Source organism: Falco rusticolus, chromosome 9, assembly GCF_015220075.1.
Source record: "Falco rusticolus isolate bFalRus1 chromosome 9, bFalRus1.pri, whole genome shotgun sequence".
Taxonomy (NCBI): Eukaryota; Metazoa; Chordata; class Aves; order Falconiformes; family Falconidae; genus Falco; species Falco rusticolus.
In genome coordinates, this window is record NC_051195.1 from 18672277 (window position 1) to 18689605 (window position 17329).

Genomic DNA, 17329 nt, shown 5'->3' on the forward strand with positions numbered 1-17329 from the left:
TAATCAAATATTAGAATTTAGAGTTTATTAAAATACTGTTAAAGGATAGCTTACGTGAGAGACTGTTCAGAAACCTGGAAGTTACCATCTGAATACAGATGCTAAACACAGTATTTACAGGGTAACTTTCAAGTGAGCTAATGTTACTTGGCTTACTATCCAGCTTAGCTTTTGTGATTTTTTTAAGGACTTGAAACTAAGCTTGAAAACCAGCCATTCTTGCTAGGGTGTCCAGCCAAGTGTATCAGTTTATTGGTTTAGCCAAATTGGTATAATTATACCAAATCACTACTACACTTTCTGTGGTACAAGCCTTTAGTTTTCAGTCCTGCTTTGAACTCAAGGGAGGCTTTCATCTGCTTATGGAAATTCATTAAAAATTGAATCCTTAGATGTGATTCTAAATGCTAACATCCTTTATCTGTTCCTTCATTTCTTTACTCTACCACCACCACCACCACATGCACACGCTTTCTTCATCTGCCCCCTCCAACAGTGGGGGGAAAATGGCTATAAATATGGATAGGGTCTTTAGGCTTCAGGGTTTTTTAATGACTTCCTGGGTTTTTTTTCCCCCCAGTGTCTGTGCTTAATGAGGATATTCCTCATTTGTGTCAAAGTAGGGTTTAATTGCTGTAAATCTTATGCTTCTTATTTTTAATGCTTTTGAACAGCTGTTACATCAAATTTTTGTATTATTATTTTATAGGCAAATTTAGAAAACAAACCAGTAAATGGCCGCAGACCAGAACTCATGGAATGCAGTATATGTGGTCATGGTGAAAAATACAGGGTGAAAGCAAACCAAACAGTATCCATTGAAAATGTGCAGTGTAAGGAGAAAGAAAGAATGACAGGCTTAGAAGCAGAGAAGTGGGCACATAACGAGAAGCCATCTTTTGGTGTCCATGTCAACGGAGATATCCATGGAACTGTGACAGGCAGCGAACACTTGAAAAATGCTGAAGACAGTGAAAGAGCAGTCTCTCCCAGTCCATTAGCTGAGCCAAAAAAATCATTTGCACAGACCATCAAAAATGGCATAAAAACTCTACATTATTCACCACCGCCAGCAGTTGCTTCACTGAAAAAAGTATCTGTAGAGGAAAGGACGGATTTGACAAACAACTCTCATGTGCAATGGATGAAGGGTAGCAATCTGAATAACTTAGTAAACACTCTGACAACTGGTGTTGGCTGTGTTCACCCAGAAAAACAAGGAAATGTTTTAATGAAAGAGGAAAACTGCACTTGTAGTCTCTTTGAGGGTTCTGGTAAGTCTGGTTTGCAGACGGGTTCCGCTTTGGATCTGCAAGAAAGCTTGTGTTGTCCTCCACTGCCTGAAGAGGAAGTACATGTAGGGAAGGACGGCTTTAAAGTACCTAATGCAGAGACACAGCATGAGGATTCTTCACTCCAGCCGACTTTCTTGTCCCTGATTAAAACCAGAAATTTAACTGTAGAGCAGGTTGTAGCTATTGAAGCTTTAACACAGTTATCAGAAGCCCCTTTAGAAACAACTTCACCAGCTAAAACTGAAAGTACTGAATATACAGAAAAGACAACTTCGAACTTCCTCCATAGTTATAAAAGGGATATCTCATCCTCCTTCACATCTTCTGCATTAAAAGAAATCAAAGACACTTACTTACAGAATGAGCAACAGCTCTTGGCTCACTGTGCTCACTCGCAGAAGCAGCTCCCTAATAAGGCAGTGTTATACAATGGCCAAAGTTCAGTCCCTGAATTGCATGATAAACCTGCCAGTCTGGCTGGTGAGATGTATAAATTACAGTTATCCTCAAGAGATACCAAAACTTTATCTGACTTAACATCTAATGCAAAATCATTTTCAGGATATACTACCAAGAAAAATTACGCTCATCATCCAGTCACCCTTGCACAGTATTGCAATGCTTCACGTAATGTTCAGCAAACAAGTAACAACTTGGAAACTCTTGGTCAGTTAGAGCAAAAGCCAACCTCTAATGATTTGAACTTGGAAACTAGTTCTTTGATTAAAGAAGGAGGAATTCACAGCCAGGATGAAGAGGATGTAGCTACACAACTAACTCAACTTGCGGCGCTAATTGAGTCAAACCAGACTAATCCAGAGCAGAAAAATGACATAAAGACATCGCTGCTTAATCTAATATCACACGAGAGGCAGCCAAAATACAACCAAGATGTGTTGCAGAAAAAAGAATCAGTGTTTTTTAGGCATAATTATAGTTCCTTACTGTTAAAGCAAAAACAACCAACAAATAAAAAAGGAAATGCTGTACCATGGAAACCAAGACACAAAAAGAAGCCTCAAGAAGCACGCTATCAACAAAATAATCAAAGCCAGCTAGAGCTGTTGTCATGTCAGCATAGCGAGTTACAGGACATTTGGATATCATCAAAACTACACAAGCTTGGTCAAACCATGCCACAGGACTCCAGAATAGCTCCGTCTGAAAAAAAATCTCCAAGAACCAAAGTACAGAGAGCACTGAATCAAAATACTTTAGCATCACAAGAGAAAACTAGATTATTTCTCCCGCAAACACAGATAAAATTCCATAGATGTTTACCTGAGGTACTGCAAGAGAAAAAAAAAGACAGATTGTTTGGCTGTGACGTCATGAATGAGCAAATCAAAACTGCAGGTTCCGGTGACCCACTTGGCATTGACCCACTGAAAAATGAGGTTGTTGCATGTAACCAACATGGTGACCTGTCCTCCCGTAACCCTCTGGCCATTTCACAATTGAAAACTGCATCCTTATTGAACAGACCAAGTGAAAACCTACCGATGTTTACAGAAAAATGTAATTCTCAGGTACAGCAAACAGCGAATGTCAGTCAGACGCATCCTTTGCCTCAAACTTGTAATCAGTCTAACCTGAGAGCTAACGAAATGCATAGTGAAGACAAAACTTATGTTCAGCACGGTGCTGTAGAACAAGTAGATCTGAAGTCACCGGTGCTGCCTGTTCCCTGTGGTGGGGCCCAGGTACCAGGTTCTGCTGAAGCTCTCAGGAATATGGAGTGTGCGGGCGAAGTGACCGTTCTGACGTCAACCAGTTTGGGTACTGACCGCCCACAGAGCACAGGCGACTCAGGATGTTCTCCAGCAAAAAACACGCTCAGCAGTTTCCTTGAATCACCTATGAAGTTTCTTGATACCCCTACAAAAAATTTAATAGATACACCTACAAAAAAAGGACAATCTGAATTGCCAACTTGTGACTGTGTTGGTAAGTCTTTTTTGCTAACTTTTGCCTGTGCCTTTCAGATGTAGGTGTGTTCATGTATTTTCTCTAATGTGAGGAAGTTGTACTTGACAGTTACTCAGCTGTTGCAAAAGGACCAGTGTTTCGTCATTAGGAAATAGGAAGAAGAAGAAATTTTTTTCCCCCTTCCTGTAACTTTTGCCTGGGGTTCTTTGGGCCTGCGAAGCACAGCAGAATTGAGTATTTTTGGTATTGCAACTGGCAGGTTTAAATTCTCTGCTTAAATTTAAACCCAGGAGGAAAAGGAGTTTTTCTATTTGTTGTTTTGTCATTGCTGACTTGTGTTGCATGTGAATCTACTTGCAGTGTATCAGCTTCTGATTTTTATGGTCTAGAACTAGTTTTTGCCAGATGGGCTGGGCAAACATTTCCCAGTATCTTGTAATTGTTGCGTAAATGCTGTTAAATAAGCAGCAGGGCATAGCTGTGGACAATCTTGTTACTGTCACAGTCCTGATGACTGATGTCAGTTTGCCTTAAGAGTCTGTGCCAAAGTCTACTAGATGCCTCTTGTAGAGGAGAGGAGAGGTAAGGTGGAGTTCACGTGAGGCCACACATGTAATAATTTGCATTGTCAGGCTCAATGTCAGGCCTCAGTATTGAGGGTTTTGCAAATACAGCTTGATTGGTGGTGTTAGACATGCTGTGTTTTCCAACTATCAAAGCGCACAGATGGAAAAACAAGTCAGAAGCTTAACAACAAATTGTACACAGGCAGATTGTTTCATCTTTGCTTTAATGTTCTGAATCAACAGAGTGCTAGTTAAGAGGCTTGGATTATGTTTTCTGTTCAGTAGTATATGAGTATCAGTTAATTATTTCTCCCCTCTCCCCCCTGCCCCCCCCCCCCTTGCAATTCTCCTTTGTCTGAAAGAAATTAATGTTTTCCTACCAACAAGGATATTGGGAAGCTTATTTAGTCAATACATGCCAGCTCCTGTAATGAAAATTTGTAAAGAATGCAAAATGTTACTATAATTAGGAATACTTTATAACATAAAGAAAAAATACTAGCAGATTAATAGGAGGAAACAAGCATAAAATAATTTTGATGCCTCTGAGGAGAAAAATCTGCCATATTCTTTATTCATTACATTTCAGGGACAAATGTTCTGTATTGTAATTTATTTTGGAAGATGTTTCTGTAAACCATTTCTAAGCTTACTTGTAATGGTGTAAATAAATTTCATATGTGCCAACTTAGTTTTCTCAACCTGCTTACAGAGCAAATTATAGAGAAAGATGAAGGCCCATATTACACACACCTTGGGACAGGACCAAGTGTTGCTGCTGTGAGAGAAATAATGGAGAACAGGTGAGGAAAATTCAGCATTTAATGCTCGCAGTATTTCTGACTGCCTAAACAGGAAAGAAGAAGAGCTATGAGGAATCAGGTTCTATGTTTTAGCTTTCTTTTTCTGAACTTCTTGCAGTACTCATTTGTTAAATGTTTTCCTGTTCAGATGTGCATGAGGTGAGCGTTCGTATTTCAGTTCCAAACTCATCTGTCTTTTCTGAGCTCTTGCAACTTTAGGGTTAAATTTCAAATGCAGTGTGCTTTCAGGTGCCATTGAAATAAATAAGAATGACAGAGGTTAGCAGCTGGTAGAATTAGTTTTTCTAGTGCCCTACATGCGAAGAAGCTGTGGCAAACTGAACAGAAAGGTCGCGTTAGTGGTTAAGCGCACTAAGACTTATATGCAGATAACATTTCTTCCCCAGACAATGTTTCCTCAGTGGCAGAAGCTTGTTATCAGAAGAGAGATGTTGAATATCACTCTTGCAAATAGGCTTTTAAATTTAAGTATTTTTTGACATTATAAATACTTTGGTTTTCTAACATTCTCAGTAAAGCTAAGTTTGTTATTCTTGTTTTATTGAAAATGTTTCCTGTTTTAAACTGATCTACAGTAGTTTGTTTTACTCATAAACTTTTTTTAATACAGGTATGGAGCAAAAGGAAGCGCTGTAAGAATAGAGGTAGTGGTTTATACAGGAAAAGAAGGAAAAAGCTCTCAGGGGTGTCCAATTGCAAAGTGGGTAAGTTTTTATGTTACAGCAGTAAAATAATTTTGTGTGGCTTTTAAATATCAAGTGATGTGTAGTCCTTGAGCTTAAATATATTCTGATCTTTATTGAAGATTTCATTCTTCATTTAATTGATCTACAGTCTGTGTAAATGATGAAGCTAAAGAAAACAATTTACTTATTTCTTTATTTAAAATGTGGTGCTGTGTGTTATGTAGTGGTTTGAATGAGTGTGAGAGGTGCTTAAGAGAGGTAGCAGATGATGAAATTAAGGGTAAGAAGACCCTGACAATGACCAAAAGTTGGAGTCTATAGTGAAATATGTTATTGGAAAGTGTGAAAGAGAGAAAAGAAGGGATGCTTGCTTGGGAGAGTTGGAAAACTATCCAGTAACATTTTTTTAGTTTATGAACACCTGAAGAAAAGAGAGTATGATGGATGAGGAAGTTCAATCTCATATGCCATGGAGTTCATCACTATTTTTGAGAAACTGAAGTCAGTATTTGGAAATGTAAATGTTATGGTGATAGTTTTCACCAAAATCTTGTCTCACATTGCTTCATAGGAGCCAGGAAATGAGGTAACAGACACAAGCTCCAGGAGAGAGCTTGGCAAGAATTGATTGTCCTTAATCTTTGCTGAAACCACCAAGGGAGGTAACTAGTAGACTGGAAATCTTGTAACTGAGTTTTGGAAAAAACAAATTAACCTGGTTGTTAAAAGAAAAAAATGTTATTGATGTATTTAGGAATTTCAGACTTGATTGAAAAAAGGATGACGGTAACTGTACAGTTGGTAGACTGACATTTGTGATTACATGACAAAAATAGGGTTATTACATATTATGTGTGAATGGTATCGCATGCTAAATATTTACTGCTCGTGTTTGGAACAGTCAAAGTGTGTTTTCCATACTAGATACGTAAACTATTGTTCAGAAAGGAATCCATATGTGCATGTTGCTTTAGATAATATTTAGTAACAAATCAGCATCCAGGAAAAAAAGATGGTAAAACTAATTTCATAAACAACTGACCCCAAAAGAAAGGAGTGATTTTTATTTTTTTTTTTTTCAGTATTTCAACTAAATAAAACACTCAGTTTTAACAGAGGACAGGAGTTAAAAATCTTACCTCAGAAATACTTGTGAGCCTTTGAAAGGAAGAAGGCATTTAAAACTAACTCTTAAACTTGATTTTTCTGTTGCCAGTATCAACATACTGTCCTTTATGTAAAGCAGAAATGATAGATTTTATTGTATATCTGCATGGCTGTAGGTGTCCGACGTGTGTACATCATGACAGTCAGAAAGCACTCGGATGCATACAGTAAAGGCTGTGTTAAGGTATAGGGACCTGCTCTCCAGTTAGGTAGATTTTGACATTTCTGTATGTAAAGTGTCAGCGAGAGTAAGCTTTAATGTTCATTTAACTGAAGTTCCAATCTTGTTTTATGCAGCAGTGCCTTTTTGTGTGTGCAAGTTCAGACCTAAAGAGGTGAATGTTTTTCCAAGTCTGCTGTTACTGTGTGACTGTTCAGTACAAGAGAGGGAAGGAAATCACTGAAATCTCTGTAGAACTGTTTCATCCTGTGCAAAATCCACATTTTGTGGAAAAAGTTTGCTGTGCTCTCTGATAATTGTAGTCACAAGGTTCTGTCAGCTGCACAGAGACTTTCACTTACTCATTTACAATGTACTTTGGGACAGAGTAATTTCTGCTTTGCAGATGGACAAGCTATTGCCCTTAGGGCTCCTGAGACTTGCTGGTGAGAGGACCACGATGAAGCTTTGCTGAAGTAAATATGATTAAAAAAAATTGAATATATCTGTTGATCTCCCAGTTAATTTTCCCTATTTCTACTAGATAATTTTGTCTTACTGGTTCATTAGAAACATTTTAAGATTAAAAGAAGCTTTCTAAGATACCTTACTAACATTCTTCTGTTAGTGACTGCATTTCATAATACTGATTCCCTCCTAAACTGGTTTTGCTTAAGTGGCTCCAGATATGTGTCTGGTGTGTTAAACACTTACTGAAACAGACTCCCCGAAAGGAGCTGATGTTTTCTTCCTTATATTTCAGATTATCACAAACTAGCAGAATCTTTTCTCTATCACTTTTCTTTTGAGAAGAAATGAGTATCTGTCTTTCCTGTATTTTTTTCATGTATTATATTTCAGGGTGATACTTTGTCCCTCTGGATGTGGACAAGAATGCTCCTATTAGTTAAACCTAAATACTATTAGTAAATACTACCTAGGGTTTGAGACCTTGTGGTAGCTGTATGTGTAAGCATTAGACCGACACCCACGTGAACTAAACTGTGCAGTGAAGATGGGCTTGCTATTGTTTTCACTACATGCCGTGGCAAGGCGACTGCTTGACCTCTTGACTTTTTTTACATCGAATTGTATAGTCTCATTTTTGTGTCAAAACAGAATTAATAGTTTTGCCAGAGATTTCAAATGTGTGGATATCTGTGTAGGTGATAGCTGTATGATTAGAAAATAACTTCCCATTCTGTGACATCTGTCAGGATAAACGTACTCTTTTCTGTTTGGATTTCTTTTGCTTTTTTGATTTGCCCAAGTCATACTTCATAATAAGTTAAAGAAAAAAAACCCTTTGAAGTACTGAAATTACTGGCCTGTCATTCTTAGTAACCCATTCATATAATAAAAAGTTTCATGTTACTGGGAATCCCCTATAACCAGCCAGGGATAAGTGACTTGACACGTGTTGGTCCCATGGTTGTGGGGTGGTTGTTGGTTTTTTTTCCTTTTCTTGGTATGTCTGGTGGTAAATTACAGTTACCTCGACTGATGTGAAATGGTTTATGAATTTGTTAGTTGTTTGTGAGTAACTCCTGTAGGCTTTGCCCTGCTGCACTGAAGTCAAAGATACATGTCACTGACCTCAGAGGGGGTCAGCTGCAGGTCTTAATGTTTTCTTGATTAAACCCATTTCCTGTGGGTTCCTTCTGCTTTCAGTGGACATTGGCTTGGATCAGCTAAGCTATCATTGCTATCTGTCGTCTTTATTCAGAGTTGCAATATAATTTTTAAGGCTCCAGCTCTGAATAAAGACAAGAGATAAGAAGCAATTAAAAACGGCCGGGTCAGGTTGGAGGTTTTTCTTGCCAATATCCCATCTCCGGCACTGACCGATGGCATAAAGGTATAAGAGCAGGGCAGCTGCCTCCCAGAAGATTCACTTGGTTTCCAGTAATTCACAGCTCTGTGGTTCCCTGAGCTGGAGACAGTGACTTTGTGTTCAGTTGCCTTTCATAAATGTTGCCATCTGTGTTTTTCCTTTTCCTTCCTGTTCTCTTATGCTAGGAGTTAAAATGCTGGTGTAATGTTTTCAGCCTTGTGCTCTATTCTCGGTAATTCCTAGCAGTTGTTTGTGCTATTTCTCTGTTGCAGAGCAGTGATTCGACATTTTCATAGCGCTTTCTATCATTATGCCAGATTCTCATTCCTGCATGGTAATGGCCAGCTCGGAGTCCATCTTTATCTAAAAATAGAATTGTTTTCACCATGTGCATTAAATATGCACATCTACAGTGAAATTTATCTGCCATTTTACTGCCCGCTCAGCAGTATGAGCTCCTCCTTCATTTGTTTGCAGATTGTGCTTGTCTTCACTACTCTGAATTGCTTAGTGTCATCAACAAATGTTGTCATCCTTTTATTTACCCTTAACAAATATGCTGAAGAGCACAGGCTTGAACACAGCTCTACAGAGCTCTCATCGGAGACATACCAGCCTTTGTTTCATGTCTTTTCACCAGTTATTGATGTGTGGTCTTTTGATTTGTCCCAAGACACATTAGGGTTTTTTTAAGAGCCTTTACTAAGGAACCTTACTCAATGGCTTTTGGAAATCTAGAAGGAGCTGCAGTATGACTGAGCTGTGACTTCAGAAAAGTTTATTTTACTTTTCCCTGTGCCTCATAGTTCCCTGTGTGATCATGGCTTTGCCCCACAGAGATACCAGGCTAGTGGGATCACTGAATCAACATATTTCTTCTAGGGTCTTTTTATAAAGTGGTATCCTCTTGGTAATCTTCAGGCCCTTTGATGCTAATGTATTATAAATCAAAACAGTGCACATCGCATTTAATACTTCAGTTGTTTCATCCTTGAGTTGCTTTTGTGGGTATTATTTGAACTTAGCAAATTGCTACTGTTTGGTGGGGGGCATGGTTTTTGGTGGTTTTTTTATTGTTTTGTCCTCTGACCACTTTTGTCAGAGCTTTAACTTCAGGAAAAAAAATCCTTGATCATCCCCTGTGAAGAAGGCTTCTGATATAGGAATCTTCCCAAACCAGTGTTTTTTTCATCTTGAGCCTTATCTTCTCTGATTGCTTCCCCCCACCCCAACCCCCCACCCCCAGCCTTTTATGATCTGTTGACCCTTCAGATTCTGTTAGCCTGCTGGTGGCCTTGATTTGTTTGCAAATACAGTATTATGGGGCTTTTCTATCTTTTGCAAGTAGTTTCTCAAACTTTTTCACTTCTGTACTGTCTGCCTTACTTGGGTTTTATGTTTATAACTTGACAGATCTTTATTAACTTTCCTGTAGTATTACAGTGTTGTTGTATATTAGTAAGATATATAAACAATAAAAAATAGGGATGGATTAAAAATGGGTAAAAAACCTGATTACAAATACTTATAAAATACAGCTAAATTTGAAATTAGTCCTGTACGGACCTGAACCTAATATAAGCCACTGAAATTAATGATTTTTTTTTAAAGTAATGCTTAGATAACCCACTGTTACAACCAAGATTTTATAGATCATTGAACTGATAGAAATTTGTGGCTAAATGCCAAAAACTACAATTTATTGGCTGCTGCATGAGCCTTGATAACAACAGATTCTTCTGCAGATGCAGAGATTATTTTTTTTTTCAGTTTTCTAGTTTAGCTTGACTTGAGTAAGTGACTGAAATTGGAAATTGAAAAAGCAAGAAAACTGAGAAGTTACTCCAGCTTCTAGGCTCTCTACATATAAGTTACTGTTAGTATTAGAAGAGATGTGTAATTTATTAGGGAAAACAAACTGAGAAATGAGCAAGGTACTTTGTGTACCCCACCTGGCAGTGAAATGGTCAGGAGGCCTGGTGCGGCACTGCTGGCTTGGGGGTAGTGAAGCTGTTGTGCTATTTGGAACATGGCAGAGTAGGAAATTTTTGAAATATATTTGAAAAGGGCTTTAAAGCAAATTCTCCTGGACTGACTGTCTTCTGGCCACAGGTTTAAGTAGAATGTGCAGCTCCATTCTGCTTTAAACAGCTTACTGTACTTAAAGCTTTTATTTAATTTATTAAACTGTGTCTATGTTTAAATTATGTTCTCCATAGGAGAATTCTGGAAGGAAATTAATTCTGACACACAAGGAGGGTGGTTGGTGGGAGTTTTGTTCACTTTTTTGGACAATGGTGTATTAGAGCATCACTTTATTGCTATAATCATGTAATACATTCAGTTTGTGTGTGTAGCAGGTACTGTAGCTGTGCAAGCACTATTTTCACCGTTTGCCAGGAGGCACACCTGCTAAGTACAGAATTAGAGGAGTTTATTTTGGGTGAAAATGTTTGTAATGTTATCCAAAGTAAAGCCTTTTTTTGTTAAGTGCTGCAATGCTTTGACAATCAAAATTATCAGGTTCTTTTACATGGTTTCTGAAGTAAATAAAAGTTTCAATATTGTTTAATATGAAGAAGAACTCAAATATTTTAATAGAGTAAACATTAAATGAAAAAGCTATGTTTATCTTAACTAAGTATTACAAAAAGAGCAAGCATTTAAGTTCCTGTTATCATTACTTTAATTAAAAAAATGGGATACCTGAACAGAGAGAGTAGATTCTTATTGTCATCCGTATCATAAGAGGTGCAGTTTACCATTGCCTGAAACATGACAGAAAGGGAATTCTGAGGGAGTCAGGAGGGTAAGAGGATGCTGGGAGTTGAGACTGGAATTTTGTCCTCATTTCTGCAGTGTTGGTTGTGTGATTGTAGAAGAGTCATTTAACCTATATATACTGCAATCTGCACAGTTGTAAACGCTACAATACTGCTCCCAGCAGCAACCTGAAAAAACCCATCTGCAGATAATTGGAGATACCACACTTCACTGATACTCCTGTAAGAACAGCTAAGTAACTTCGTAGTATTGTGATGGACAGTGACTGTTCTGTGCTAACTCTTAATGTAGTCTGCTAGTACTTGAGAAGAGAGAATTTATGGAAGTGGAACTTATTTCCATTTTAATATCTCTTAGACATGCTGAGAATGAGGATATAACATTTTCCAGTAAGAAGAGAGTTTAATGTCGTTTAACGTGTGTGTAGGAGTGAATTAGGAAAAAGGGAGGGCAGACTTGCTTCTGTGGCAGACAAGAATGTTTCTCCTGCTGTTACACAGCATCACCTGGTAGAACAGCAGCAGGTTTTAACAGCACCGAGCTTTCATTTTGCACTGCTGTAGGTTATTATGGAATTGTAGCTTAGCAGAGAATCTTGTCCTGTGTAGAAAAGACTCCATACGTGAACTTTGTGCAGAGGTAAAATCTGCAGGTTGGAAAACCTGGAGCCAGAGTGTCCTGAGCTGCCTATTTCAGGAAATCACAGTGAGCAGTTGAGCTATGTTCTCACTTTAAAATCAGCTACTGATACCCTGTTTTACTGAAGAAATTCAGAATGGACAGGAGGGATTATTGCCGTGGAACCATATGGAGATGAAATAAACCTAAAAAGGACCTTTTTGTTGGTTCCATTATTTTTATTTCACCCAGTAATTTATAGCGGTGCATTTAGCTGGCAATTAAAATTTGCTGGTGGTGTCTGGTTTGTGTCATGTTAACAAAACTATTCTGGTGATCCTAAATTGGAAAGTAATTTCTCATCCATGTGGTAATTCAGCATCTGGTATGCTGAGCTTCTGCAGTCGCCCCTTAGCTACTTGCATAAGTCATGTACGTGCTAATTTAGATAGACTGGCTTATGTTTAAGGATATCAAGTAATTTTTATTCACAGTGTACTTATTCCTTGTTCTAGAGCTCCTGCCAAGGGTTGAGACAGTTGCTTCAACAATCTAAAAGAAATAATTCAAATAAGTAGAACTTCAGCTTTTGGACAGCTGCAGCAGGTTTTATCGATAGCTGTTCAATACACTCAGAAATTGTTTGAAAAAAGTGGGAGACACTGAGGTGACAAACTGCTGACGATACGAAGTTTTTCAGGATAATGAGGAGGGACACATATCATGGAAGAGCAGGAAGGACTTGTGATCCAGAACGAATGGCTGCTAAAGTGATAGATAAAACTCACTTGATAAATACAGTTACACAAAAAGTAGAATGTTCTATATTCATATACAGCGATGGGCACTAGGTTGCGTGTTGCTGCTTGGGATAAACAGTTTGTTATACATCAGCTTCAGTGTTCAGCAGTGGTGAAAACACCGAAAGAAACTGGGGAGAATTACTGGGGAGGAGCAAAGAAAACATAAAACATTAAAAAAACATAATTACACCTGTGTGAGAAAGCATGGTGCACCCCAGTCTTGAACACTGTCCAGTTCTGGTCCCTCAACTCAAAGCACAGCAGAACTAGCAAAGGCAGGTAGAGGTACAGACCCATCGGCCTGGCGCAGAGGGAAGGGGAGAAGGCGCTCTAAAGGCTCTGGTGGCACGGAGAGCTGCATAGCCCCTGTTATTCACAGTCACCCTGTATCAAAACCAGAGCGCACTAGCAGGGGCGAGCTCACCCTGAAGAAAAGGTATCGGTTTTTTCTTTCACACAGTCTGGAACTGAACTTTGCCCAGGAGGGTAGTGGGTGGTAGAATGCTGCAGAGATTTAGAAGTGAGTAGACAGATGCTCAAAAAGCAAATCCTTCAAAAGCTGGGAGAGACCATTATTTTCCAAGCTGCTGGCAGGTGCCTGGAAGGTGCCTTGTGGTTGTTGAGAAGCATCTCCGCATCCAAGGGCCTTTCTTACTCCTCATCCCTAGCAACTGCTGTTAGTCACTCTCAGGATAAGGCTGGACAGTCCGCTCCTGACCTTGTCCTGTTCTTGTATTCTTTAATCTTAGCATGCCTTTCTGTCTCTTCACTGTCCTTGTATGTGAAGGAGTGAAAAAACCAACTTTTCCTCTTGTTTATCCCATAACTTGTTGCTGAATTGCTGGCGCAAATTCTGCTCTGTGGTTCTTCTTCAGTAAATACACTTTAGCTTTTGGCTCATGCTTTCTCTTAAGAAAATTGGGTAAACTTCTACCTTTTGCGGTGTGTAGAAACAGAGGTTTAGCTGTGGTATGTTGCCATAGTCGCTGTTGATTGTATTTCTCTCCTTGCTGGCTGGCTGGCTCACTTTGAAGGCCTGCTCTTATTCTCACATTCTGCCATTTTCAAATATCTGGGCTACGTAATAAAATTAATTACTTGAACTGCTGCCTTCCTTTAGATGTACACATAAACAGGACACAGAGAGCCATAATAATGCAGAACAGGCATAGTACAGAGTGGTAGGGTGGGTGCCTGACTACAGCACGGGAGGGATGTACACAACTTGGTTTTTGAAAACAGTCAGAATACATCAGCATCCTGCCCAACTCAGCAGCCTGCAAGGATGTATCGTGGTATCGTGTGTCCAAATACGCGTGTGCATAAGACAGCTCTTTGGAAGGAGGAGTGTCCCATTTCAGTTTTTCCTTTTGTCCTAGACATGGTTATGTTAGCAAACAGGTGACGGAATGAGTAGCACATAACATCACACCCCGTTGTTGTGAGTGCAGAACGGGGCCGGTAAGTACTGATCAAGCATTGTGGGCGAGTTTGTTAGGTCTGTTGCTTTCCAGAAGTGCTGCATTGCAGCTGAAACGGATGATTCATTGTTCATGTGGGAATCTTTTGATGGATACTTCGTACTGATGACAGCTAGTGCTTGCTCAAACAAGTTCAGGGATAATCTGGCCCTACATACCTGCAGAAAGATGACTATAGAATAGTTTCTGTTGGAAAAAACCTTTACGATCACGGAGTCCAACCATTAACCCAGCACGGCTGAGTCCACCACTAAACCTTTTCCTTAAGCGCCACATCTACACACCTCTTAAATGCCTCCAGGGTTGGTGACTCCTCTGCTTCCCTGGGCAGCCTGTTCCGGTGCTTGACAACACTTTTGGTGAAGAATTTTTCCTAATATCCAATCTAAACCTCCCCTGGCGCAACTTGAGGCCGTTTGCTATTGTCCTATTGCTTGTTACATTCAAGTGTTATACCGACTTATTACAAGTCTGTTTTGTTGATTATTTTTCTATGTGACTCACTAAGAAGTCCACACTTCCACATGGTTAGTTTGTGTGGAAAAGTAATTGCAGGGGAAAATGTTTTTATTCTGCCATTTTAAAAACGGAGCTTTAAAATTCCACCACTTAAATGTTTGATTTTTCATCCCTTTTAAATGTATTAGGGACCAAAATTAAACAAACTGAAGTATTAAATTATTTGCTTTATCACTTTATCACTTTATCATGAATAGTACCAACAGCTTTTGGACACAAGATTTGCCAGCTGATTTGTGCATGGCTTATAGTCTGAGGAAACATTCAGGGACTTGCTGTATTTGTTACATATTTAACTTAATATCTGGCATCTCAGTGTTTCATAGGTAAGCAATAAGTACACTGGGAATTATGTTTGCAAGCAATAGCAAATAAATACACATTTTAAATGATTGCATGAAGAACTGATTAATAAATTGCATTATTATTGTATTATCTGTGGTAGTGACAGCGTTTACCCTACTGAGGAGGACACAGTGTCAAATGCACGCTGAAAAGAATAAAGTAAACTAAAGTGTAGGCTGAGATTTTATTTATACTACTCTTCTGGTGACACCACTAAGATGGTGTTGCTGTTGTATGAATTTAACAAGTGATGTTTCCATAAAGTAAAGGGGCGGGGGCAGGTGGTTAAAACACTGTATGGTTAGGAGATGTTTAAGGGTGAAAAGATCTTGGATTCATCCCCAGTAATTACAAGCTGCAGAAACTGGAATAGAAATAAAGTGGAGACAGCTAAAAAGTAATTCAAGAAATGATCCGTCAACTAAAGCCTTACTAGCTCTTTTACTTAAAAAACAGTAAGAAGTCAGATCTGTAAGCACATCAGGCAAAATCTTGACCAGCACTACACAGTTAGTAGTCATATTTTGGATTGGATTACTCAGATAACCACTAGTAACAAAAATGCAGTTTTACTTTTGCTTTATATAGGTACATATGTGTGTGTATATACACACACACACTTATAATACGGTATACATCTAGCAATAAGAGAGTTACATCAGTGTTACTGTAACTAAGAAGTCACCGAGTCAAACTATGGCAACTGCCGTGGCTCTTTCCCCACTAGAAAAACCGTTAAATCCTCAAGAATGACATGGTGTTTCAGCTGGCTGGATTTACTTGATGGTTTGTGGTTGTCTTGCTCAAATGTGCTTTTCTGTATATTGACTGGGGTGTTGCTGTGGATATATTGTCACAGAAGAGAGGCTCTGTTCCTGCTTGAGAATGTCAGCTGTAGCACGTCTGACAGGGGTATCGCCAGTTTACGCAGGAAAAGCACGATGGCTCCAGCTCTGTCTGCGGGCCCAGGGGAACCGTGATTGTTTTGGTGCAAGATGTGTTCTTCTAAACAGACAGGTGAGAAAAGTGCCTTACCTCTGGTAACAAAAGGATGGGAGCACTCCACCTGTAGGCAGATGAGCATACCATATAACCTCTCAAGAGCCACGGAAAGTAAATTCAGACAGCTGACAAATCAATTCGCTACCTTTGTGGCCTGAAAGATGATGAATTGTAAAATGTTTTTGGGTCCAATAAGAGCACTGCATTCTCCACTGTATGCATAATGAAGCAAATTCCAGCTATGTTTAACTATAAATTTCCTTCCTGTTTGCCTGTCAGTTTTCCTGGACTGTGTATTTCCAGTTTAGAACTATATGAGAACTCAAAAAAGGCAACCTGATGTTGTACTGAGAAACTATAAGGTACCAGATAACCTTATTGAAGTCACAAACTCCAGAAACAAAACAAACCCCCAGACAAACAAAAAAGTAAAAGCATCACCCTTCATGCTGAGTAAAAAACCCTCAATTTCTCTCCTCCTTGAAGGAACTGTGCTGCCTCAGGAATGTAAAGCTCACACTGACGTGAATAACTGTATTGTGTATCAGCCATAATAGATTTTCTGTAAACCTCACTCAAATGTAAATGAGTTGCATTATTTTTCTTTCTTTGTAAAAAATACTGTACTCGTTGGTCAGTCACAACCAAGACTCCTTTTGAGCAAGGGTACCTCAGATGCCTTTGCTTGTTTTCTCATGATGTTTAAAGCTGATTGTAAGACTGCATGATTAACTTTAGAAGACACAAATTAACTTTAAGGTTGCTTCTTCCTGCTAAGCTGGCACAGATTCCCTCTGAAACTGTTCATCTATTGCAAACTTTCTCATTTGCAGATTAATTGCAAGCGTACTTTGGTCCCCACTTTTAATGAGTTCAAATAATTTAATCAGAGCTGATCAGGCTGGGGGTCACACATAAATGACAGCTGCACTTCTGGCAACAAAGAAGCTTTGACATCAGTCCAGTAGGGAATCTGCATGAAAACTCAGGTATCTGGAGGTTTTCAAAGAGTAAGTGAAACACCGTTGTCTTCCTGCTTTTACAGTCCGTGACTAGTGCCATACCTATGGGAGGTCTGCTGGTGGAGAGGGAGCGCTGGGTGGAGAGCCAAGGTGACCGACTGCTTGCTCTGAGCGAGTGTATTGCTGTGGAGCTGGCAGAGCCTTAGCCGCCCTCTGCACGCAGTAAGGAGGGACCTCCTGGTCCCTATCCATGTGCGGTGGAGCCGAGGAGGAAGATTTGGCCTTTGCTGCCCAAGAGAGGTCCAGGCCTAATGTGTTTGAAGCTTAACACTGGGATCTTGACAGCTTTGTTGG

General features: G+C 39.3%; 1 protein-coding gene across 6 annotated transcripts in view; it reads left to right on the forward strand.

Moving 5' to 3' along the window:
• TET1 (tet methylcytosine dioxygenase 1) overlaps positions 1-17329 on the forward strand; it is an 80350-nt gene that overhangs the window by 32248 nt on the left and 30773 nt on the right. For all 6 annotated transcript variants that reach the window (XM_037401021.1, XM_037401024.1, XM_037401027.1 and 3 more), the window contains 3 exons: positions 710-3242; positions 4503-4593; positions 5225-5318. In XM_037401021.1, coding sequence (XP_037256918.1) covers positions 710-3242; positions 4503-4593; positions 5225-5318 — 2718 coding nt within the window. The remainder of the gene's footprint in view (positions 1-709; positions 3243-4502; positions 4594-5224; positions 5319-17329) is intronic.